This window comes from Brassica oleracea, chromosome C3 (assembly GCF_000695525.1).
Source record: "Brassica oleracea var. oleracea cultivar TO1000 chromosome C3, BOL, whole genome shotgun sequence".
Lineage (NCBI taxonomy): Eukaryota > Viridiplantae > Streptophyta > Magnoliopsida > Brassicales > Brassicaceae > Brassica > Brassica oleracea.
Window position 1 is genome coordinate 13,236,680 of NC_027750.1, and position 20,929 is coordinate 13,257,608.

Below are 20,929 nucleotides of genomic sequence, written 5' to 3' on the forward strand. Positions count from 1 at the left end.
CATTTTCTAAGCTTCAGACAGATTCGTGAGTTGTCTCTCTTCAAACCAAAGCTCCTTTTTGTTCTCGAGAGATGTCTGTCTTTGAAGATTCTTTCGTTATACTCGGAGATGACGCTTCTGAGTCCGTTCCAGTCTCAGGCTCATTCGACACCACTACTGATCACTCCTTCTCTGCCCAAGTAGATGACTCCATCGACGATGTTTTCGCGGCGCCGCCTTCCGACTACGGAGCTTACTCGAACGGAGACAACGTCTTCGGATCCAACGGTGGACACGACGGTCCCATCTTGCCGCCGCCGTCAGAGATGGAATCTGATGAGGGGTCTGCTCTCAGAGAATGGAGAAGGTTAGATCTGATCTGGAACTCTGATCTTGATTTAGTTCTACTTCTGTCAGAGAAAAAATTGAGTAAAGTTGATCACTTTAGTTGAGAGGATGATGAATCTGTTTAATTAATCTCAAGTTTTGATCTTGATGCATAATTCTGCAAGCTCCTTGAGTAAAGTTGAATCCTTGTTTAGTTGTCTATCAGATCGGATCTGAGTTTGAAATTGACAGGATCTGTGTCTCAAAAAGACGCTTCTAGCTTAACTTTTGTTTTTGTTTGTAGATAGATGTTCTGCCTTTTTTTCTTAATGCCAAAGTTTGCATCTTGTAATGGTTATTGAGTTGGTCGGATGAATAGATCTGATCTCGTCGTCTATGAAAATTTATGAATACACGCTTTGGTATATCACGGTACCTTCGCAAGGAAGGCAATTCCAATTAGGATCATTACTTTTCCTTTTTATAAAGTATCTAAGGCTTTTGGATGTTTTCCTTTTACATTTAAGTTTAGGAAAACTATTATGTACGTACACCTTGGCCTATAAAAGGGTAAGAATCATCTTCCAGAGAGAGAGAGCTTAAGGGTTAAAAGGAAGCTAGTTATCTTTTTTTTACTCTGCCGGTTACTAGATCTAAGGCAAACTTACAGACAGGCTCATATCAATATGGTGCTATGTTCTTATATTTGGTGCAGACAAAATGCAATTCAACTTGAGGAGAAGGAGAAGAAAGAAAAGGAGTTGCGGAACCAAATCATTGAAGAGGCTAATCAATTCAAAGAGGATTTCCATAAGAAGAGGGAGTTAACCTGTGAAAACAACAAAGCAGCTAACAGAGAGAAGGAAAAGGTTTGTTCTTTTAGCAAAACATTGTAGTTTGAATCATCTGTTTCTCAATATGCTGTTGTTGCCATGTGGAAGTAAGTCCAATGGCTTTCTTAGTTTTGACATTTTGTCCTAAGCTGCACAACTGACAACTCTCTATATACGCAACCGTTCTAATATGTTTTAGGTTTGTGTAGTTAATGAGTGTCTATTGTAGCTGTATATTGTGCCTTTTCACAGCGTGTGTTTGCTCATAAGTTTGTTTTGTCTTTGAACACTTAAAGCTGTATATGGAGACCCAAGAGAAATTCTATGCGGAAGCGAGCAAGAACTACTGGAAGGCAATAGCTGAGCTAGTTCCTAAAGAGGTTCCAACTATAGAGAAAAGAAGAGGGAAGAAAGAGGACCCTAAGAAGCCAACAATCTCTGTCATTCAAGGTCCAAAGCCCGGTAAGCCAACCGATCTCTCAAGAATGAGACAGATATTGCTCAAGCTCAAACAGAACCCGCCAGCTCACCTGAAACTCGCTCCTCAACCTCCACCAGAGGCGGCTGCTGCTGCTGCTACTACTGCTGCTCCTCCTTCAAAGAATGTTCCTGAAACCAAGCCCACCGAGGCAGTTGCTGCTGCTTAAGAAACCCTCTTTTTTTTTGTTTTTTTTTCCATTGCTTTCATGTATGCGATTCTCTCTTTGCATTCCATTATGTGTGTGATATAAACAGCTTATGTCCTATCTGATTATACTTTATGACATTCATGTTTGAATTCAAATAAGCGAAGTTGTTAAAATAACAAATCACTTGGTTAATGTTATAAAGTAAAAGACGAGTGGAAGTGGAGAGGTTTACATAAAATGTCAAAACGCTACTTCACATATCATAACCAAACTCGTGTGAAAGAAACTCACAATAATAATAATAAAAGACAAAGACGATCTTCGATGGTCAACAACGGTTTTACAAATTTTTCATCTCCCTTGTAAGCTTGAAGGAGACCTGCAACCTCTCTCGCTGCCTGCATCATCTTCCTTCTCGCTAGCCTCTAAGCAAACGCCGTTGTTGTTGTAGACACTGATCTCCGAGCTCGCGTTGCTGCTTGTAGCTAGTGGAGAGTCTGAAACATTCATTGGTCTGCCACGAGTATGTCCAGATCTCACACTGTACATTGATGATGCTGGAATGTTTGTCATTAGTGGTCTCAGATTCCCTGGTATGGTTCTACGTATGTCCTGTTTACATCACAAATGTTGATTCATCAGTTACTAATGGGAAAAGAAGATAGAGGGAGAGGGAGATTACGCACCATATGCCTTATAGCCATATCAAGGGACTTCTTGGAGAGTGTTCTTCCAAAGCCTGCACTGTCTGGTGATGAGGACTTTGCAGATAAGTTACCTTGAGGAGAACTCTTGTCATCTGATCTGGGAGGAGCCAGTTTCCGCATGTTGACCACTCTCTCCACCATTTTGGTTCCCATCAACACAGGACTAACATTGTCATTGGCTCTGGAATATCCACGGTTAACTGCAGGAACAGAGCTACCACTGGCGTGCATCGGTGTTCTTCCTCTTGATGGTGAGCATGACTGCCTTCTCGGTCTTCCTCCTCCGGGTGGACCACTTGGCTCAACTGAAGCAGATCGTGGGCTTGGAGCTCCGGGTCTGCCTCTTGTCGCTGAAAGTGGCCTTTCTGGTAACGTTGTTCTTAGATTCGGAGGAGTCTCTAGTGAGAAACCAGGCATGTCTGATGGCTTCCATGGCCTTGACCTCACTGTGGGAGAAGCTGGACGTGATACAGCAGGGGTTTTGGATGGTGTTGGCATAGGCTTCGCCGCTGGAGAAGAAGGCTTGACTTGGGATATTGTCGGCTTTGCTGTAGTGGTAGCAGAACTGATGGGGCGGCGAGTTGGTGTAGCTGACCTCGATATGGTTTTAGGAGGAGGAAGTGTGGGTCTTGACGTTGGTGTTGAAGATCTAGCTGTGGATCTTGACAGAGGCGTGGTGGACCTTGAAGGTCCTGCAGATTTTGTGCCGGTGCTAGTGGTAGTAGATCTAGCTGTTGAACCAGCAGATCTAGTAGTTGGTTTAGATGCAGTAGGTGTGAGGCGAGATGAACTTGCTGACCTACTCAGAGATGTGGGTTTAGTCGTTGCAGATACAGTGGACCTGGAATGAGTCAAAGAAGGTCGTGTGGTTGAGGAGACGGTGGTTCTAGTAGAGGTGGGTGTTGAAGGCCTTGAGGGTTTTGAATTAGTTGTCTGTGTTGATGATGATCTTCCGGTGGGAGTGGCGGGTCTTGATCCAGGTCCTCCAGATGATGAAGGTCTCCGAGTTGCTCCGCTGGATGAGCTTAATCCAGGGGAAGAGGTTGGTTGTCTAGATGTTAGATGGTTCCTTGCAGCAGGCTCTGATGAGGAATTCGCCAGCTACAATAAATACAAATCACATGTTACCAAAAACAAAAGATGATTCCAAATATAGAAACCACTTGAGAGATAATGTAAACGTATTAGACTGATGCATTGCAGATTTAATTAGTAGTGACAACCCAAAACAAGTAACAACAATATATCAGTGGAGCTTTATCTAACACTGGTTGCACTATGTTTAGACGTTTATATCTAGAAACCAAGGTTTGATAGAAAGAGGTCAGCAGAGTAAGGAATAACATTATTACCCTAGAAGTCAATGAAGCTGGGCGGCCCTTTGAATCACCACTCCGACTCATCATAGTCCTATGTGATTCCATCTCCAGCGAAGGGAACAGAGGAGTTCCTGGAGGGGTCAGAAGCCTTCCAGAGACAAAGGAAAAGTTAGTGCGTGAATTATAAACAGATCAATGATGTTTTTTTAAGAACGTATGAGTGAATGTCTATAAGAGATAGCTGATATGCTACAACTAACACTTTCCACAGCCTTTCTCAGTATCATTCACACAAAAAAAAACATGAACACTTTATAAAGCGAAGCTATCGAACTGATGAAATGTGAAGAAACCAAACAATCACAAAGAAATGAAACAGTTGAGGCCTACATACAGCAACTAATGAGTAATACTATCACAGTTATATCACTTAAAATGGCTACAGGCATTCACCGGTGAACGTGTTCACAAACTGATACTATGAACCAAACCGACACAACATGTAAATATGTTAGCTTCACAAATATTATGGTGAAGTAGTTACCATTCATAGTCATTTTTATCCCCTTCAGAATTGAGAAAATCATCTGGAGGACCCGTCTTCCTCGCCGGACCACCACCGCTTGAGAGGTTGAACACCGGTGAAGTTCCAGGCTTTGAACCTACACAACCATAACAAAATTAGAAGACATCAGGGTTGCCTGCCACCACAAATTAGAGAAAAAAAAAAAGAAAGAGGGTTAGAATGTTACCTAAAGGAGTGTCGAACTCATGAGGGTTGTTGTTGAGAAGGAGACTATTATCCTGCTCTTTCTCACGCCGTCTCATTTCGAGAAACAGAGATAGCTCTTCATCTTTCTCAGCCATCATAGAAGCCCTAAGCTGTTGCCTCTGCTGCCTCTCGGCTGAATCCAGCAACAGAGACGACGACGACTCTTGTGCCCTAAAACTTCGATTCATCTCTCTCTCTCTCAAAGTACCAAACTTACAGATCACTAAAAAAAAAAAACTAACTTAACTTCCAATTTACTTCCAGTATCCTAAATCTAAACTCAAACTAAAGAAACCCAACACGAAAAAATCGAATCTTTACACTAATTTGCAACACATTTTCACTTGAAAGTAAAGCAAAACAAAAAAAAAAAGTGAACTTTTTTAGAAGGAAGACACGAGCTTTCTCAAAGAAACCGCCATTGTCGAGGAACGGAGCTCAAGACCCACTACAAATTAACGGAGGGAAAGAGAAACCCAGCAGCAGAGAGAGAGAGAGAGGGAGGATACTAGATTTTGGAGATCGAGAGAGAGAAGAAAGTGTTGGAAGGAGTGGCATGGAGTGTAATTATTGATCTGGGAGAAGGGTAAAATTGGAAAATATTTTATTTTAAAAAAAATTAAGATTTGTTGAGGGGACGGGGACATCTCTGGACCGATGCACTGCTACCTAATGTGCTCTCAATTGTTTCTATCGCTTCAATCCTAAGGTTTTTGATTCTCCTCTGCTCTCTGCATCTTCTACGTTTTTTTTGTTACTCAATCATTATTCCAGTGTTGTCTTGTTACTTCTATGTTGAATCATAACCATATGATTGAAGAACTAGTGTGAGATCCATCTATAAGGTTGAGGTTATTGTGCTTGTTTACATTATTGCAATGTGTAGTTTAGTTTGTTGAACCACACAATAGAAATAATGATTCTAATTGGTTGAATTCAGATTATTTAATTTGAAAGAAAAAACACTAGAAAGCCTAATTATTAAAGATAAATTTCGTTTGGAATCAGATGGATTATTATACTCTGTTCAACACCTAATTAGCAAACAAGTTGTGATTTAGTTGAACACCTAATTTAGTTGGAAACCATATTTAGCCACAAAAGATTGTGATTAGGTCCTTAAATCTGTCATTAATTACCTACTAATTAGGTACATACTAATTTTTATAATTATTTATTAGTTGATTAATAATGATGAATTGAAATGAAACATAATTTTATTTAAAAAAATTGGATGGGTCTAGTCTAGGTTGATTTCAATATACTCTGAGTTATCTTGCTTAACTTTCGATGGTACTTTTTATGCCGACTCATTTCTAACATACTCTACAATACCTTAAGATTTAAATTATACTCTTCATAACTAGTCTATTTAAATAATCTTATGTAGCACAGAAATAAACAAGTTTTTTTTTGCTACTTAAATGTGTTGTAAGAATTATGCTAGTTTGTCAATGCATTGTTTAATTTTTCGGAGGAGCCAATGTTACAATGTGTGGAATGGATTAGCCAGTGTTCCAACTTACAACAGATGTGCTTGTATTCCCTCCCTACCTAGGATTTTGTGGTCTCACTGACCTAATAAATAGGAAATTCTATTAAGAAAAATAATGATCCACGGAACTTGCCTAATCTGGATGAATGTAACGAAATTCAATGGTCCAGTGAGCCCAGCCTTGGTCCAAGATATCCAAACTACGTACACATTCTGTCTAAAGCCCATCTGGTCCAGATAGTATTCTTTGTTACTGTTTATTTGATTTTGTTTATCTTTTTGAACCATCAAACATTTTTCTAATCAGATTGTAATATATTTATTACTCACGCATTATGTCTGTTCTAATTAAAAGAACACGCTCTTTAGTCTTTGTTAAGATCTTTACATTGCTATTTTATCTCAGATTGTGGAAAGTCAATAGAAAACAATTGTTATAAATGATCGCTTTACATGTCATACTAAATTGCATCACCACCACGTGACGACTTTATTCCAAGTTGCAAAATCTAACACAACCTTCAATAATGTCGTTGATCATGCACGAAGAGCTTTCAAATAGCATAAATAAATAAAAGATGGAAAATCTAAATAACTACTATTAATAGAGAAATTGCAGTAGAGACACATTGAAAAAGACTCAAAACCATGATTAAAAATTTAAAATAACCCAAATGATGGGTTTTCTCCCACGGATTTTTTTCTAAGGACAATCATTGCAACAAAACTAACATAACATAACTTTATAGTAATATAGGTATTATTAGATCATTGGTTAACCGACTGGTTCAAATTTTCAAACCGGCCGGTCCAACAAAGAAAGATGGGGTTGATTAATTAGCTCTGGTTCCGGCACCACCACCACCACCTTCGTGTCCGTTATTGCCACCGTGAAACGCCGATGAGAATTTGGTATTGATATCAGAATACATGGAAACAACCTTAGAGATGTTTCCGTTGAGTTCTTGGATCAAAGCGACGTTCTTTGACATGTTATCAGCCATTTTTGATTGATGATTGTCGTTGACCTGCTGGATCAGTGATCTGTTTCTGTCCAAAACCGATTGCACTTGTCTGAAATTCCGATCTAGATTCTCCCACATCGCCGGATCTTCTCCTCCCTGCTCCGCCTCCTCTGCCACGTTCCTCCGCCGCTTCGTTTCGCCGTTCCTCTTCATTTAAATAATTTCTTTTCCAAATTAATATCATCAACCGACGGTATCGATTATGTGTTCTTCTTTTTACGATGCACACAAGAAAGACCAGATATTTATAGTAAATATCTTTCAGACGAGATGATAAATAGACACAGAGGCAAGTAGTTCAGTTCAATCACCACGTGCCTAATTAGGGCGTGTATCTCACATACATGTACCGTATCGAATATTGAAGAACACGCGTTTGGGGAAAAAACTGGAAAGATGTGAAGAAGAGCGCTTTTCTGCACTTTTCTGATTTTTTAATTAATTTAAAAACGGAGAGATGATAAGGATCTACAGTGATTAACTTGAGAAATATCTCAAGATATTTTTATTGTATTTATATGAAAGGTGTATCTGGTATACGACTTGCCACGGTGAAGAACCATCAGAGGTGTCAAATGGGCGGGCCGTCCAATGGTTGCCCATATCCATATACAAACGGGTTTAATATGGACAAACCCATTTTTTCCATTGGTTTTTATTGGACAAAATGTGGAAAACCATTAAGAAAATGGTCTTTGTTGGTTTTGGGCTTTATGGACGTGGACTGTCCACAAAACCTAAGGTTTCTAAAATTTAAGTTTTTCCGCTAAAATAGTAAAATCGCTTAAATTTTGATATCAAATTTTCCCGCCAGAACTAGAAAATCGAGATTTTCCGTCAGAACCGCAAAATTGAGGTTTTCTTCAAAACGCAAAATCGAATTTTCCCGCCAAAACCGGAAAATCGAATTTTCCTGCCAAAACCGCAAAATTGATTTTTCTCGCCAAAACCGAAATTGTTGTACTTATGAATTTATGGATGAATTTTAATTTTATGAACTTGTATATGTAATTGTAGGCTTATAAATTAAAATTTTTTTATATGGTCATTATAGACCCCATGGCAAAACCGAAAAATCGAGTGTCTCTGCCAAAATCAAAAAATCTAGTTTTCTGCCAAAACCGCAAAAATGAGTTTTTCCGCCAAAACTGCAAAATCGAGTTTTCCCATCAAAACTGCAAAATTAAGTTTTTCCGTCAAAACTGCAAAATTGATTTTTTCCGCCAAAACCGCAAAATCAATTTTTCCCGCCAAGACCGAAATTGTTGTACTTATGAACTTATGTATTGTTGTACTTTTAAATTTATGGATGAATTTTAATTTATAAACTTGTATATATAATTGTAGGCTTAAAAATTAAAATTTAAAATTTTTTATATGATCATTATGGACCCCATGGCAGCCCATGAAAATATGGGTGTTAGTGGGTATGGTTCTTAATGGACATGGTTCTTAATGGACATGGTCACTCTCTGTCCGCAAACAATAAATAGACAAATGGATATGGGCTAGCCCAGTTTACAGCTCTGAGAACTAGGTTCACACAATCACAAACGCATGCATGATCTTCCTTCTCAACTCCTTAAAACGCGCCTTTGATCTGGTCAGCACTTCTAGGGTTTATTAGTTAGACATTTGCTAAAACAAACCTAAATCTCTCACATCAATAATGCTAGACATTACACAAAATCTATATTTCTTTTGCTATTGGTTAATAATTTTAGGATCTAAATAGCAACATGTGGAAGAACTAAGATACGGTCCTAATATTAACAAAAACATATACGTAGAAATTTTTTGTGTTGAACCAAAAAAATGTAAAAGATTTTGTGTTGACCCATGTGTCATTAACAGTGCAGTTTGTAAACATTCAAACCTTTAGTCTACTACGTTGAATCAATCATTTTTATTTGCAAGTCTTAGAAAATCTATGAAGTGAGAAAAGATAATAGAGGTATAGTGATCCGTGAAATCTAAGCAGTAATGAGAGCTTGGTTCCTGTAAGCTGGGTCATGGGATATTCTTTTTGTTTCGAAAGGCCATATGATTAGGTTCTAGTTTCAATCCATATCTGCAATTCGTGGTCATCACTCATCAGTTCTACCAAAATAATAATTTTGATTTTTTTTTTTGTTTGAGTTAAAACAGAACCTAATTTACAAGCAAAAGAAAACCTAATCTATGTTGTACATCACATCTTTCAGATGGTACCTATATGATATAGGCTGTACACAACAATCACATTACTGTATAAACACCATGACAATGTCAACACACAAACAGCTCGAAATCATCAAAGAGAATAAATATGATGAAGCAGCAAAGAGTTTAGGACCTGAATTTAATAAGATTCCCTGCCTTTTCTTCCTACTTTCAGCCTCTTCTTGTATCTGATTTTCAACGTAGCCGATAGCAACATTCACATTGTTCTACATGTAACTCTGTTTCTACATCAATTAAATAAATAAACCGTGGACTCAAGGACATGTAGACCAAACCAGAGTCATATCACTGACAATGATTAGTTGCTTTTCAATGTCAGAAAACTGTGATATGGTTCTCATGAAACATCAGTTAGAAACAATTAGTTGTTTGCCGATTTCTTGCAAACCGTTTCACAATGAAATATCATGTACCCAGATGAAACTTAGGATGTTTAAACTTAAAAACACAATGAAATCTTGCAATAAGAGCTACATATGCGAAAAACATGAGCTTACTTTGAAGATCAAAAGCTTATATCTGCATAAGAAAAACCAAGTGAAAGATGACCAATAAAATGAGAAGGCCTCCTCACAATGGCAGTCACTTAAAACATGTTTAGTTGTTTGGGTGCTTAATTCAAACACTTCCATCATTTTGTTGAGAATTTGAAATCTCATTTTCCAATCTACTCTAAAATCAATTACTAAATTCATTTGTATGGTTACTATTTTCTTACATTTAATCATTCAACACTGCACACCCTCTCTAAAGTGTCGAATCGGTTGAATTTGGACCAAGATTCCCAGTTTAAGAACAAGAGAGGAACAAGGCTACTAGTTTTGATGATCTAATAGACTTAAAAGGAGACAAAAGCTAACATGTAACCCACACGCTAGAGTAGAGTCTTTGAACAAAAGAATCATCAGGACAGAGAGATTTGAAACATAAAACATCTACTAAATAAACTAAGAATCAGAGTCGTCCTCTGGATCCTCCACTGATGATTCCGCTCCCTCTTCTTCTCCTCCTCCCACTGCATTCAATGAAACGTAACAATCTCAACAACAACAAACCATGTAAAGGAAAAAAACTAAGAAACAAACCACAAAAGGGAAGAAAGATCAAAACCTTCGAGTTCTATTTCCCTAAGAATAGCATTAAACTGGTTCCTCAACTCGCGCAGTTCCACAAGAGCTCGTTGAATCCGCTGAATGAGATGAAACTCCGCCGGTGGAGCTGCGTCGGCGGCGACAACCACCGGCCGGCGCTGAGCAGTCGAAGGAGGAGCTTCGTTGTATAAAGGAGGGTCGACAACAACTGGTTTTTGGACAGCATCAATGTCTTCCATCTAACCAACAACAAGAAGACAAAATTAAAAAAAAAAACAAAAGGCGTAAACTTTCAGACAGACACCAAAGAACAAAAACACAAGTAAAGTGATCCTCAGGTGTAAGCTTTCAGACAGACCAAACAAGTAAAAGTGATCGACTTTCATCAAGGCAAACCGTTAACGTATGTTAAAATCAATTCCAAATCAGATTGTGACAATGCATTTAGGGTTTATACAAGGGGTTATGTAGCTAGGTGAGATGACACAAAATGAGAACCGATGGAGACGGAGAGAGAACGAGGGTTTACCGGAGACGGTGTGATTAGCGGTTTGATGGAGGTTTTGAGCGGTGGAGATGGTCACAGAGATGTCGCGAGTGTGAAGGAGAGACAGATTCGACTGTTGAGTGTCCTTGACAGATTGAAAAGAGAAGATGATGATGGCCACGGGGGTTAAATCAAGGTTTTCTCGATTAAATAATAACAAAAATCAAATTCCAAACCGAACTGAACCGTACCAATCCGGTTCGATTTTTATTTAAACGTCTATTTTGTACCGGAGCTGTATATATGGGAATTACTGTGAAAGTATACTATGAGAAAAATGAATTGATTTTTTTTGTCGTCGATAAAAATGTTTGTGTATTCTCTTTTACACAAGAGTTTTAAATGGTGCAAGTAGAATTGTAAAATATGAATCTTATAATGTGGTTTAGTTAGTGTTTGCATAAATAGAATTACCAGACGTAAATCTTTGTAAGAACACATAAAACCATTTATATTAATTTTCATGATTCATAATAAATAATAAATTAGTGTTAAAATTTTAAGAACAAGATATAAATTTGAAACAAATAATTTTCTCCGAGCCCTTTTTCAAAAAAAAAAAAAAAAAAAACAAATAATTTTCCCACCTAACAAACAATAATACAAGTCTCATAGTGCATAACAACAACCTTGTGTTACTGTGTATATAAAGAATGATATAAATGTAAATCCTGGATGCACCCAGAGACCAAAGAATAGATAAAACTGTCTGTAAGATTTTCATCAACTCAATGATATTATTATACTATAAAGTCAAGGCCTTTCTCACTTGCAAGACCCAAAGTGCAAACTGCATCACCCACAGCCTCGCTTCCACAGAGAACCCTTCAAGCCATACCTTCAACCACTGCACCAACGACTTCTTCTGTGACCACTTCGCCTCCAAAACCGCTTCAGAAGACACTTTCCCAACGATCAAGAACGACTCAAGCGACGACCCTTTCACCAGCTCATTGTTGACCGACCGGAGACAGTCGTTGGTCTTCAGCATCAGAAGAATCACACGTGGCAGCCTCCTGAGAAGCTCTGAGATTTGAGGGAAGTACTGTGAAGCATACATCTGCAGCTCTGACCTGTCTTCTGTAGTGCCTTTGATGACTAAATGATCCGCAGACGTGTTAATGACTTGCTTCCACGGCCTCATTGTGAGGATCCCGGCGAAAAGCACGTAGAGATCATCTCCAGCTCCTAGCTTAGCACTATGTTGTTTGATGGCGTTAGCATCTGAGAAGACAAGGGCTTTCCATAGTGAAGCGTAGTTGAATCTTGTGTTGAAGTCGAGCTCCTTGTATAAGCCATGGTCAAGAAGCACCAGCTGTGGTTTTTGCTTGCCGTATATGTTTCTTTTACCAGAAGGACAAACGATCAAGTTGGCAGCGTGTGGATCACAATGCACAAAGCCGTGTTTAAACATCATCTCTGCAAATGTTTGACTCACCTGCAAAAAGAAGAGCTTAGCTCATATCAAAAAGATAATAATTAAAAGATTACAGGTGGGAGAGCTTACTAGCTTTGATACTTCATAGGGTTGGATCCCAAGCTTTTTGATCTTAGCAACATCATTCACCTGAGCACCATCCATGAACTCCATAGTCAAGAGCTTAGAGGAGCTCAAGTTCCAATAGACTGCTGGTGCATAGACATACTCTGCAATATGGGGAGACATCTTCCTAAAATTATCCAGACATTTCTCACTGTTTTTCGCCTCTACCAAAAAATCTAGTTCCTGATCAAAGAATACATTTAATAAAGAAAACAGAAAAGAAACAAGCAATTAAAACATCAAACCAGTGACAGAAAAAAAACAAAAAAAGACCATATACAATGCTTCAGGCTAGACAGTGAATCAAATACACTAATTAATAGTGAAAGCCACAGATGCGTGTCGAAGTAACTATCTTATGTTATGAATAAGCTAAAGAGACTAACCTTTGGTAAGCTTTCACTCATTTCATCTAGCAACCACCTGCATACATGAGCCAGTATTGTAAGAGACATGAATTATGAATTGTGTTTCTAGAGGAGATGAGAAAGTGACTGCACCTATAGTCAAATGATGGGAATATCCGGTGCAAGGTGTTCACTATAACTCCAACAGCTGCTGTATCTGCTGCTGCAGTGTCCGTCATGTGCGCATGCTGAACCTGCAGATAATAGATTCAAGATAACAAATAGAGTGAGTAAATAGATCTCTTGTTCAAGATCTTTATGGATTTGTAAAGAGAAGTAGTTCCATCAAGGACCTTGACAGCGACTTTTTCCCCGCCATGGGTGCGAGCAACATGAACTTGAGCAAGGGAAGCACTTGCAATAGGAACAGGGTCAAATTCAGCAAACACCTGCAGATAAAAAAAATACATAAATGAAGCTTTAAATGTGTGATTAATACAAACTTAAGGGTAAAGCGCTTACTTTGTCTGGTGTCTCTCCAACCTCTTTCTTGAAAACCTCGCACACTTGCTCATATGAAGAAACAGGGCATTTGTTCAACATCGAATCCCTCATAGTATGAACATACTCCTCAGGCACAAGATAATCCTACAAACATAAAAGGTTTTTCTTAATATCCAAGAAATTTACAGAACAGCAACATAAAGTGCATAGCTTTTACATACTAATTGTCCTATATGCTGGCCGAGTTTGATATAGATTCCTCCATTTTTGAAGCATAGCTCTTGAAGCTTTTGAGCTGACCTTAAGTGGACTTCATGTTTGACCTTTGCCTTCTCACTGCTCCCCTCAGCCAAACCCGACAAGGAGTATTCATAATCTATTACACAACACAAACCACAATATATACAGCGTTACTTTCCTAGGTATCAAACCGTTCCACGCAAGCAATTTAATTAAGCAAACGCAATTAGAATCCTAAAGGAGTTATATTGCCTAAACCTTTCCACATCAAACCAATCTCATTCACAGTCAAACTTAAATGTTAAAAAGGGCATTGCAGGCAATCAAAATTATGTAAGAAAGTTTGGTTCTTCCGTACCGAAAGCGATGGAGGCGGCGGTTAGGGTGTTGCGGAAGAGACGGACGGGGATGTTGGTGCAGAGCTTGAGAGATCTAGATGGGTCTTCGGAGGAAGCAATGAAGGCGGCGCCGGAACCACCGCATAAGGCGGAACCAACAAGGAGGAGCTTTGTACGGAGGGCTCTTGCCGCCATGGAAGAAGCACGCACGATGATCCGACAAGACTAACTAAATTTGCGTTGATCTGTGTCGTGAGCGACTCGAGTCTTGCTTGTTCTGGGCTTTAGTTACTGGGCCCATTAATGGGTCTGACGTTTGACAGATCATACGCGTTGTCTCTTCGGTCGAGAGGTTAGGTATAAACCGGTTTCGTGGACCGGGTTAGAATTTTTAATTGTTAGATGACTCAAAATGGATTTTTGTGGGTTCGTCTATTAAATATACTAACACACGGTTATCTTAAGATACATTAATTTTAGTTATGATTTTTTTTTATCCATTTTACTGAATAATAATGACTATACGTAGGAAATTAATTAGTATATATCATACTCCCTCCGTTTTATTTTAGTTGTTGTTTTAGGTTTATGCACACAGATTAATAAAACATATGATTTTGTATATTTTCAAAATAAAAACACAATTACATATACACCTAACCATATTTCAACCAATTGAAAAATAAACGGGAGAATCTTATTAATAAATTTTGCATTGAAACTCTAAAACGACACTTATTTTGAAACGAAATTTTTTTTCTACAACGGCATTTAAATCGAAACGGAGGGAGTATCTTTTATGCTTAATTATATATAGATTAAATATATAAAAGAATATTTAGTTGTTTAAAGAATTTAAACTTCCAGTCATAAGGTGAGGCACGGCTCTTGAACAATTTGAAATGTCTAATTAAAACCCGTTTACATTTTGACAAAAAAAGTATACACCCGTTTACATTAAACAGAAAATGAGGAAAAAAGTTCGAAAAGATTGCTTTTTTCAAGTTGTTTTAAACGAGGAAAAATGGTCAGGTTGCTAATAGTGCCACTAATTATGGAGTTGGTGTATGGATAGAAACATTATAGGCGTAGAGTGCATGTTTTTGGTGAGTTGAGATGGCTTGACTTTGGGTTAATGTCACTCTATCTTTACTCCCGGTCAGTTTCGTTGGCCTATTCTTGACTTTCAATGCCGTCATATTTGTTATTTCTTTCTTATTTTTTGTTTACTTATTTTTATTCGTGAAAATTCATTATTTGGTTGGTCCTACGTTTATAGTTTTCAACTCCTTGCCCATGTTCATGTTCATGTTCATGCTCATGCTCATGCTCATGCTCATGCATATATAGTGTAGTATCATCGTGTATTATTGAGCCGCAAAACTGACCGTTGTTGTGTAAAAGCAAACAAACAACTATAATATTCATCAGTTTACTAATTTGGCAATGTAATTTGACAACCGAATTCATTTTTTTTTTGAAATAATGTTAAATTTATCCAAAAAAACATTTGTACAATGACTGTGACTTTAGCTGAGTATTTTTAGAAAACAAGACTTAAAACTTAAATCCAAAAAGAAAGATAGAACATCGAAAGGTAAATCATATCTTTATAGTCTTTGTATACTTTCGATCTTTCATCATTCTTAAGCTTGAGATACGGTTCCTGACCAGCTTGTCGATCTGTTTAATCAAAGCTGCAGGGGAATTAGCTTTCTTTCCATGTCGCCTCCCATTCCTTTTGTACCAGATGGTTGATAGTGTGGCCTGAAACACGTATCTGAGGAGGAACAAATGTACTTTTTCATATGCACGATTTGAATTAGTTTGATAAAATATTGACGACAAAAGCAAAAGGAAGTCTGATGAGAAAACGCAATCATGTATTTATTCGTCTCCTGGCTTTTATTTGGTAAGCATTAGCCGAGAAAAACGTTGAAGATCTCAATCAACACAAAAAGTATAGAAAATAGCCTTGAGATACGTTCGGTCATGTGGGGTCACATGTAAGCTAAATTCGGTCGGTTCCTCTATTCCCGTTTATGTTTGTGTCAACGAGCCTCGGTTCATTTTATTCAGCGATCGAGGATGGGACTAACTTTATTCTTACAATAACGCTTTTATACAATAATAATTATTTTTTTTATAAGAAAAAGACAATCATTGTGAAAAAGATAACCATTGTGACATTTCTAAAGTACTCAACTACGTTTTGGTTTTACTTTTTACAAATGAAAACAAGAGGGAATTACGAAATGTTCCAACTATTGAGAAACTTCTATGCTTCACGTTATTTAGGTATTACCGTTGTTATATCTGAACATTACGAACACTACAATTTCATTTTAATAAGTCATAGTCAGCTCTTGACTAGTCAAAGAATTGAATGACCAAGGAAGTTTCTTTCAGCATCTTGGTCTTGGCCTATGATGTTCTCACGTATCGCATTTTAATTCGTCACATATAAAAATATCACCAGAACATATATACATATAGAAAACTAAAAATTTCATACCACATATCCTATGTGCATCGTAGTTCTTCATGTTAAAGGAAAATATCTTACTATAATTTTTCGTTTTTTTTTTGTTTCTATTTAGCAAACTTTACCATATAGTTTTCATGGTATTCTAGTAACATGCGATCCAACTACTTCTTACTATTAACTGAAAGACATTCCAAACTTGGATCATCCATTCTATAGTACTAAATTCATTTTTCTCGAAAGGTCAAAAGTAACCAATAAACCCACAAAACATATCAAAAATGTTAAGAAAAAGATTTTTACTATAGTTTTTATAATATTGTAATTATCTAGGAAATTTTACCATATAATTTTATGGTATATAATCCAATAATTCTATATCCGTTTCAATATTTTACAAAGTCCAAGCTAATCCAATAATTCTATATTCATTTTAACTATTCTAAAAGTCCAACGAGAAAATCACTATTATAAAAATGAATAGCATACTAGTACATATCTGAGCATCATCCTGAACGTCATCGTCACTTTCAATCGTCCCACCTTTTAAAACCCCCTTAAAAGTCTCCGAACACCTTCTCTCTAAAACAAATCCTCTCTCTCTCTCCGTGATCTGATTCGATATGGGTTTTAGCAAAGAAGAGATTAGCAAAAGCAGAAGATTCTGGTCTTCCCTATGGAGAGGCATCAAAACTGTGTTCGTTCTGTTCACAATGTTCCTCTCTTTCCTCCTCGTCTCTGCTCCGATCTTCCTCGCCGTCGCCGACGCTCTCCTCCCTTCCGCCCTCCTCCACCGCCTCTCCTCTCCAGCGAATCTCTCATCTCATCTCACCAACTACGATTTCCGTCACTCCCTCATCGATATTCCATTAATCTCCATCGTTAGATCCGCCGTTATACTCTGTAAGTAAAAGATTCAAACTTTTCAAAAGCCAATGACTCTGTTTCTAAATACTCTGTTTCTGAATACTCTAATTCATACATTTTTTTCGTAAAGTTAGAGCCTTTTTGGAACACAGAAACTGAAAAGACTTGTGGTTTTGTTGAACCTTCGTGTAACAGGTGTTTACGGGCTTTGCGACGGTCCGAAGTTATCAAGAGGTCCATATCTGACAATAACGATGATTTGCTCTGTTTCTTCTCTGATCTACGTTTCGTTAAAGGCGGCGTTTGTGTTCGGCGAGCCGGCGAACGGAGACGGCGGAGGTAGTTACTTCAGAGCGGCGGAAGTGGCTCTGTTTCTCTGCTCGTCGGTTTTAGCCATCGGTCACATAGTTGTGGCGTATAGAACAAGTTGTAAAGAGAGAAGAAAGCTCCTCGTCTTCAAAATCGACATTGAAGCCGTAAGTCTTCTTCCTCAGCCGTTACAGATATTTACTGTTTTATTTTATTTTAATTCAAGTTTTTATTTATTATTGTTATTGGTTACACTGAAAGATAGGGCCAATAATACCAAGTTGCATTATTTTCAAATCTAGGATGAATTATATTTTAGATTTTACCTGCACTATGATGTGAATCCTAATCAGACTAGTCAGAGATAGCATGTGGAAGCAATAGTCAAATGTTTATAAAGTATTTTTGAAAATTACATTGACTCATTTGGCCCTTATGGAATTCTAGAAACTCAAGGATATATATCATTTTTATAGATGTTAGTTTTTTTTTTTTTTTTTTTTTTTTTGTTTAATCTGAGGGTATCCCAGGTCCTTAGGACCTAGACTAATCTCCAAGGGGAGGTGCAGTCCACGGATAAACTCTCTCTCCGGTTATAGATGTTAGTTAGGAAAACACTCTACTACATTCAAAAACTATATTCATATTGTAGGATATGAATAATTATATAATAAATTAATAGAATTCTTTGATTTTATGTTCAATCAGTTCGAAATCTATTTAGTTTGATAAAATAATAAGTTAATAATTTTCTTAATATTTAAGATTAATAATATGTGTATATAAAGTTACAAATATTGCTAAATTTATTTATTAAAACATTAAAATATTTTTATTTATTTTAAAATGAAATTATTTTTAAATTTTAATATATAAGATTCGTAATTGTTATTTTGTTGAAGTGCATTTATAAAAATATATTCATATTGTAGGATATGTGTTTTTGTCATATACAATATTTAATGAACTAAAATTCAATGAATAAATAAAGTTAGAAACAAAAAGTAATCTTTAATCTTTAATCAGTATATAATTATATAAACAGATATCTATACTATAAAAATTCTTTAAATCAATTTTTATAAATTAGAAAATATCACATATGTATGTTATTTTATAGAGTTTTTCTGTACTTGTTTAGAAGGATTTGAATTTTCACTCGGGTCAAAATAAAACTCACTAAAAGAAAAAAAAAAATTGAAATTGAATTAGACTTTCTTGTATAATATAGGTTAGAATTTCATGTGAAAACCGTGTGCAATGCAATATAGTCCAATTTTCTTCGTCTTCTTTTTCTTAATTAAAAATGAATCCATGTATAATCTGACATGACACCTCACACCTCACGCATGCTTCATGATTTATTCTCATTGAGACAATATTCCCAATCTCCTTTTCGTACTCAAATTAACTGTAAGTTATTACTAATTATCATATGGGTAGGGCTCATGTGTGTTTTGAATATCCATTTTTTCAGGTTTCTGCATGTAAAAACGTATACCCGAGATACCAAATGATCCTCCAACAAGAGAGGCTCAAGTAGAAACGTATATCAAGAGGATCAACACTACTTGTAAATATATCTATATACACACATGACACGTACCGTTAAATACGTATGTAAATATACAAATATTGACGTATAAATGTAGCTTCTTCATTTGCCTTTCGGTCAACTCCTTCGCTTTCAAGTTTTCAGGTAACCAAACCTTATCTCATCCTTTTCATTTCTTGCTCATCTAATAATAATATAACATATAACTTTTCTTTTGGATTATTCGTCAAAAAAAACTTTTCTTTTGGATTATTTAAAAAAAACTTTTCTTTTGGATAAGAATGATCTCTTTGAGGGTTCACATTGTTAGTAACTTACTATTATTTAGTTGAGAAGACACATATAATGTATATATCATATAGCCAACTTGCTATAGCCGTTTTGCTGATAGTGTTGTTTATCATCTTTTTCTTTTTTTTCTTTTTTTGTTAACAGGCAGATCCAAAGGATAGTCTGTAAAGGCGGGAGGAACAGATAGAGAGTGGAGAGCTAAACATCACCTAATGATCTTCTATTCTTATTTTAATGTAAGACAACTCCGATGAAATGGCAGTTGTTAGCCTTAATATTAGATTAGTTAGGAAGATTTGTATATAATATAGTTTTGTTTGTTTTTGTACTAACCTAGAGTTCGTTCATCAATGAGAAAAGAAGCCCAAGGCATCTTTTTTTATATTTCTCTCCTCTTCGTGTATTGTCTGGAACTTTTTGGTTTTAATACGTGTTTTGTAATTGTAAAAAGATGTGTCATGTCCGCGTGATTGCCTTTATGCGTCATCAAATTTCTAAAATAATCTTAAAGCAACCTTTGGACGATCATATACTTATTTTACACCCTAGATATTTACATTATTTACACCATCTCCGATTCTTCATTTTTTTACTTTTTGCTTCAATGATGTTTCATTTCTTGTTTCAAAATGAAGCAATGAACAGTATGACTTCAAATTTGAAGCAATACTGTTCATTGTTTCATTTTTTAAACTGAACTTTCTAAATTATAAATTGATCTTAAACTTTTGTTTGTTTCTATCTTTTATCGAAATAAATTATATATGTCAATATTATCCTATCAATTTTAAAATTTTGGTAATTCTATTCATCTAATTAGATATTTATATTGAAAAATATGAGAATATTCATTTTAAAAACTCTAATATGTTTAAAAATAATGAAAGATAAATAATATCACATTTTACTTCTAAACACTTTTATTAATAATTTAAAGAAAAAAAATATATAAGATGTCTTTTTTAACAAAATATGGTGTTTTAACAAAAAAAAAAAAAAAAAAAAAAAAAAAAAAAAAAAAAAAAAATATGGTGTTTTGTGTTTGTTTATTTATGTTATGTAGTAATATTTTAATATGATAATGTTTAATTTATGTTAAATAATAATAATGTTAGATTATTGTTAAAACAAAACACTTGGGTAAAATTACTAAATATGAAAAAATATAAGATGTTATTAATAATTAATGATAAAATGAACATGAAATATACTTGAAATATTCTTTTTACAAGAAAGAAACGAAGCAAACCATTGGAAGGAATGTACTATATTTTTTGTTTCATTTTGAATAAAATACACTTTTGAAGCTGAAAATGAAGCCAACCATTGAAAATGCCCTTAGAGGTATCTCAATCTATTTTATTTTCTATCAATAAAAGATAATCTCAATCTATTCATTAATAACTGAATAAGAAAGTATTCATGAAACTTATTTTTTTAAAATCCTTATCGTTGTTCTAACATCCTGTTGCAAAAGACCATGCCATTTCTAAACTAAACTTA

The 20,929-nt window shown here is 36.0% G+C and overlaps 6 protein-coding genes across 7 annotated transcripts; 2 read left to right on the forward strand and 4 right to left on the reverse strand.

Moving 5' to 3' along the window:
• Positions 1-5: 5 nt before the first annotated feature.
• On the forward strand, positions 6-1,944 carry LOC106335213 (clathrin light chain 2). Its single transcript, XM_013773667.1, has 3 exons — positions 6-346; positions 1,022-1,175; positions 1,436-1,944. The coding sequence occupies exons 1-3, from the start codon at positions 72-74 to the stop codon at positions 1,784-1,786; spliced, it is 780 nt and encodes a 259-aa protein (XP_013629121.1). The 5' UTR covers positions 6-71; the 3' UTR covers positions 1,787-1,944.
• LOC106335212 (flocculation protein FLO11) lies at positions 1,942-4,754 on the reverse strand. The gene is made up of 5 exons (XM_013773666.1): positions 4,547-4,754; positions 4,339-4,456; positions 3,828-3,942; positions 2,455-3,576; positions 1,942-2,380 (listed from the first exon to the last, which is right to left on the reverse strand). The coding sequence occupies exons 1-5, from the start codon at positions 4,752-4,754 to the stop codon at positions 2,120-2,122; spliced, it is 1,824 nt and encodes a 607-aa protein (XP_013629120.1). The 3' UTR covers positions 1,942-2,119.
• A 1,724-nt stretch (positions 4,755-6,478) lies between these two features.
• LOC106332693 (protein EARLY FLOWERING 4) lies at positions 6,479-7,398 on the reverse strand. The gene has a single exon (XM_013771169.1). It carries the CDS (start codon positions 7,237-7,239, stop codon positions 6,895-6,897), a length of 345 nt encoding a protein of 114 aa, XP_013626623.1. The 5' UTR covers positions 7,240-7,398; the 3' UTR covers positions 6,479-6,894.
• A 2,659-nt stretch (positions 7,399-10,057) lies between these two features.
• Positions 10,058-11,061, reverse strand: LOC106333180. Its single transcript, XM_013771659.1, has 3 exons — positions 10,930-11,061; positions 10,420-10,639; positions 10,058-10,324 (listed from the first exon to the last, which is right to left on the reverse strand). Exons 2-3 carry the CDS (start codon positions 10,637-10,639, stop codon positions 10,257-10,259), a joined length of 288 nt encoding a protein of 95 aa, XP_013627113.1. The 5' UTR covers positions 10,930-11,061; the 3' UTR covers positions 10,058-10,256.
• Positions 11,062-11,526: 465 nt separating this feature from the next.
• On the reverse strand, positions 11,527-14,204 carry LOC106329046 (putative ABC1 protein At2g40090). Its single transcript, XM_013767615.1, has 8 exons — positions 13,940-14,204; positions 13,563-13,717; positions 13,360-13,485; positions 13,191-13,286; positions 12,991-13,091; positions 12,877-12,913; positions 12,455-12,673; positions 11,527-12,385 (listed from the first exon to the last, which is right to left on the reverse strand). Exons 1-8 carry the CDS (start codon positions 14,112-14,114, stop codon positions 11,693-11,695), a joined length of 1,602 nt encoding a protein of 533 aa, XP_013623069.1. The 5' UTR covers positions 14,115-14,204; the 3' UTR covers positions 11,527-11,692.
• Positions 14,205-16,915: 2,711 nt separating this feature from the next.
• On the forward strand, positions 16,916-19,808 carry LOC106331926. 2 transcript variants are annotated; one of them, XR_001267977.1, is made up of 4 exons: positions 16,916-17,307; positions 17,467-17,747; positions 19,058-19,279; positions 19,571-19,808. XR_001267977.1 is itself a non-coding variant. In XM_013770360.1 (3 exons), exons 1-3 carry the CDS (start codon positions 17,028-17,030, stop codon positions 19,121-19,123), a joined length of 627 nt encoding a protein of 208 aa, XP_013625814.1. In that variant the 5' UTR covers positions 16,916-17,027; the 3' UTR covers positions 19,124-19,808. The 2 variants fall into 2 exon arrangements, 1 of the variants encoding a protein (XP_013625814.1); XM_013770360.1 differs by having other exon boundaries at positions 19,058-19,808.
• Positions 19,809-20,929: the final 1,121 nt, after the last annotated feature.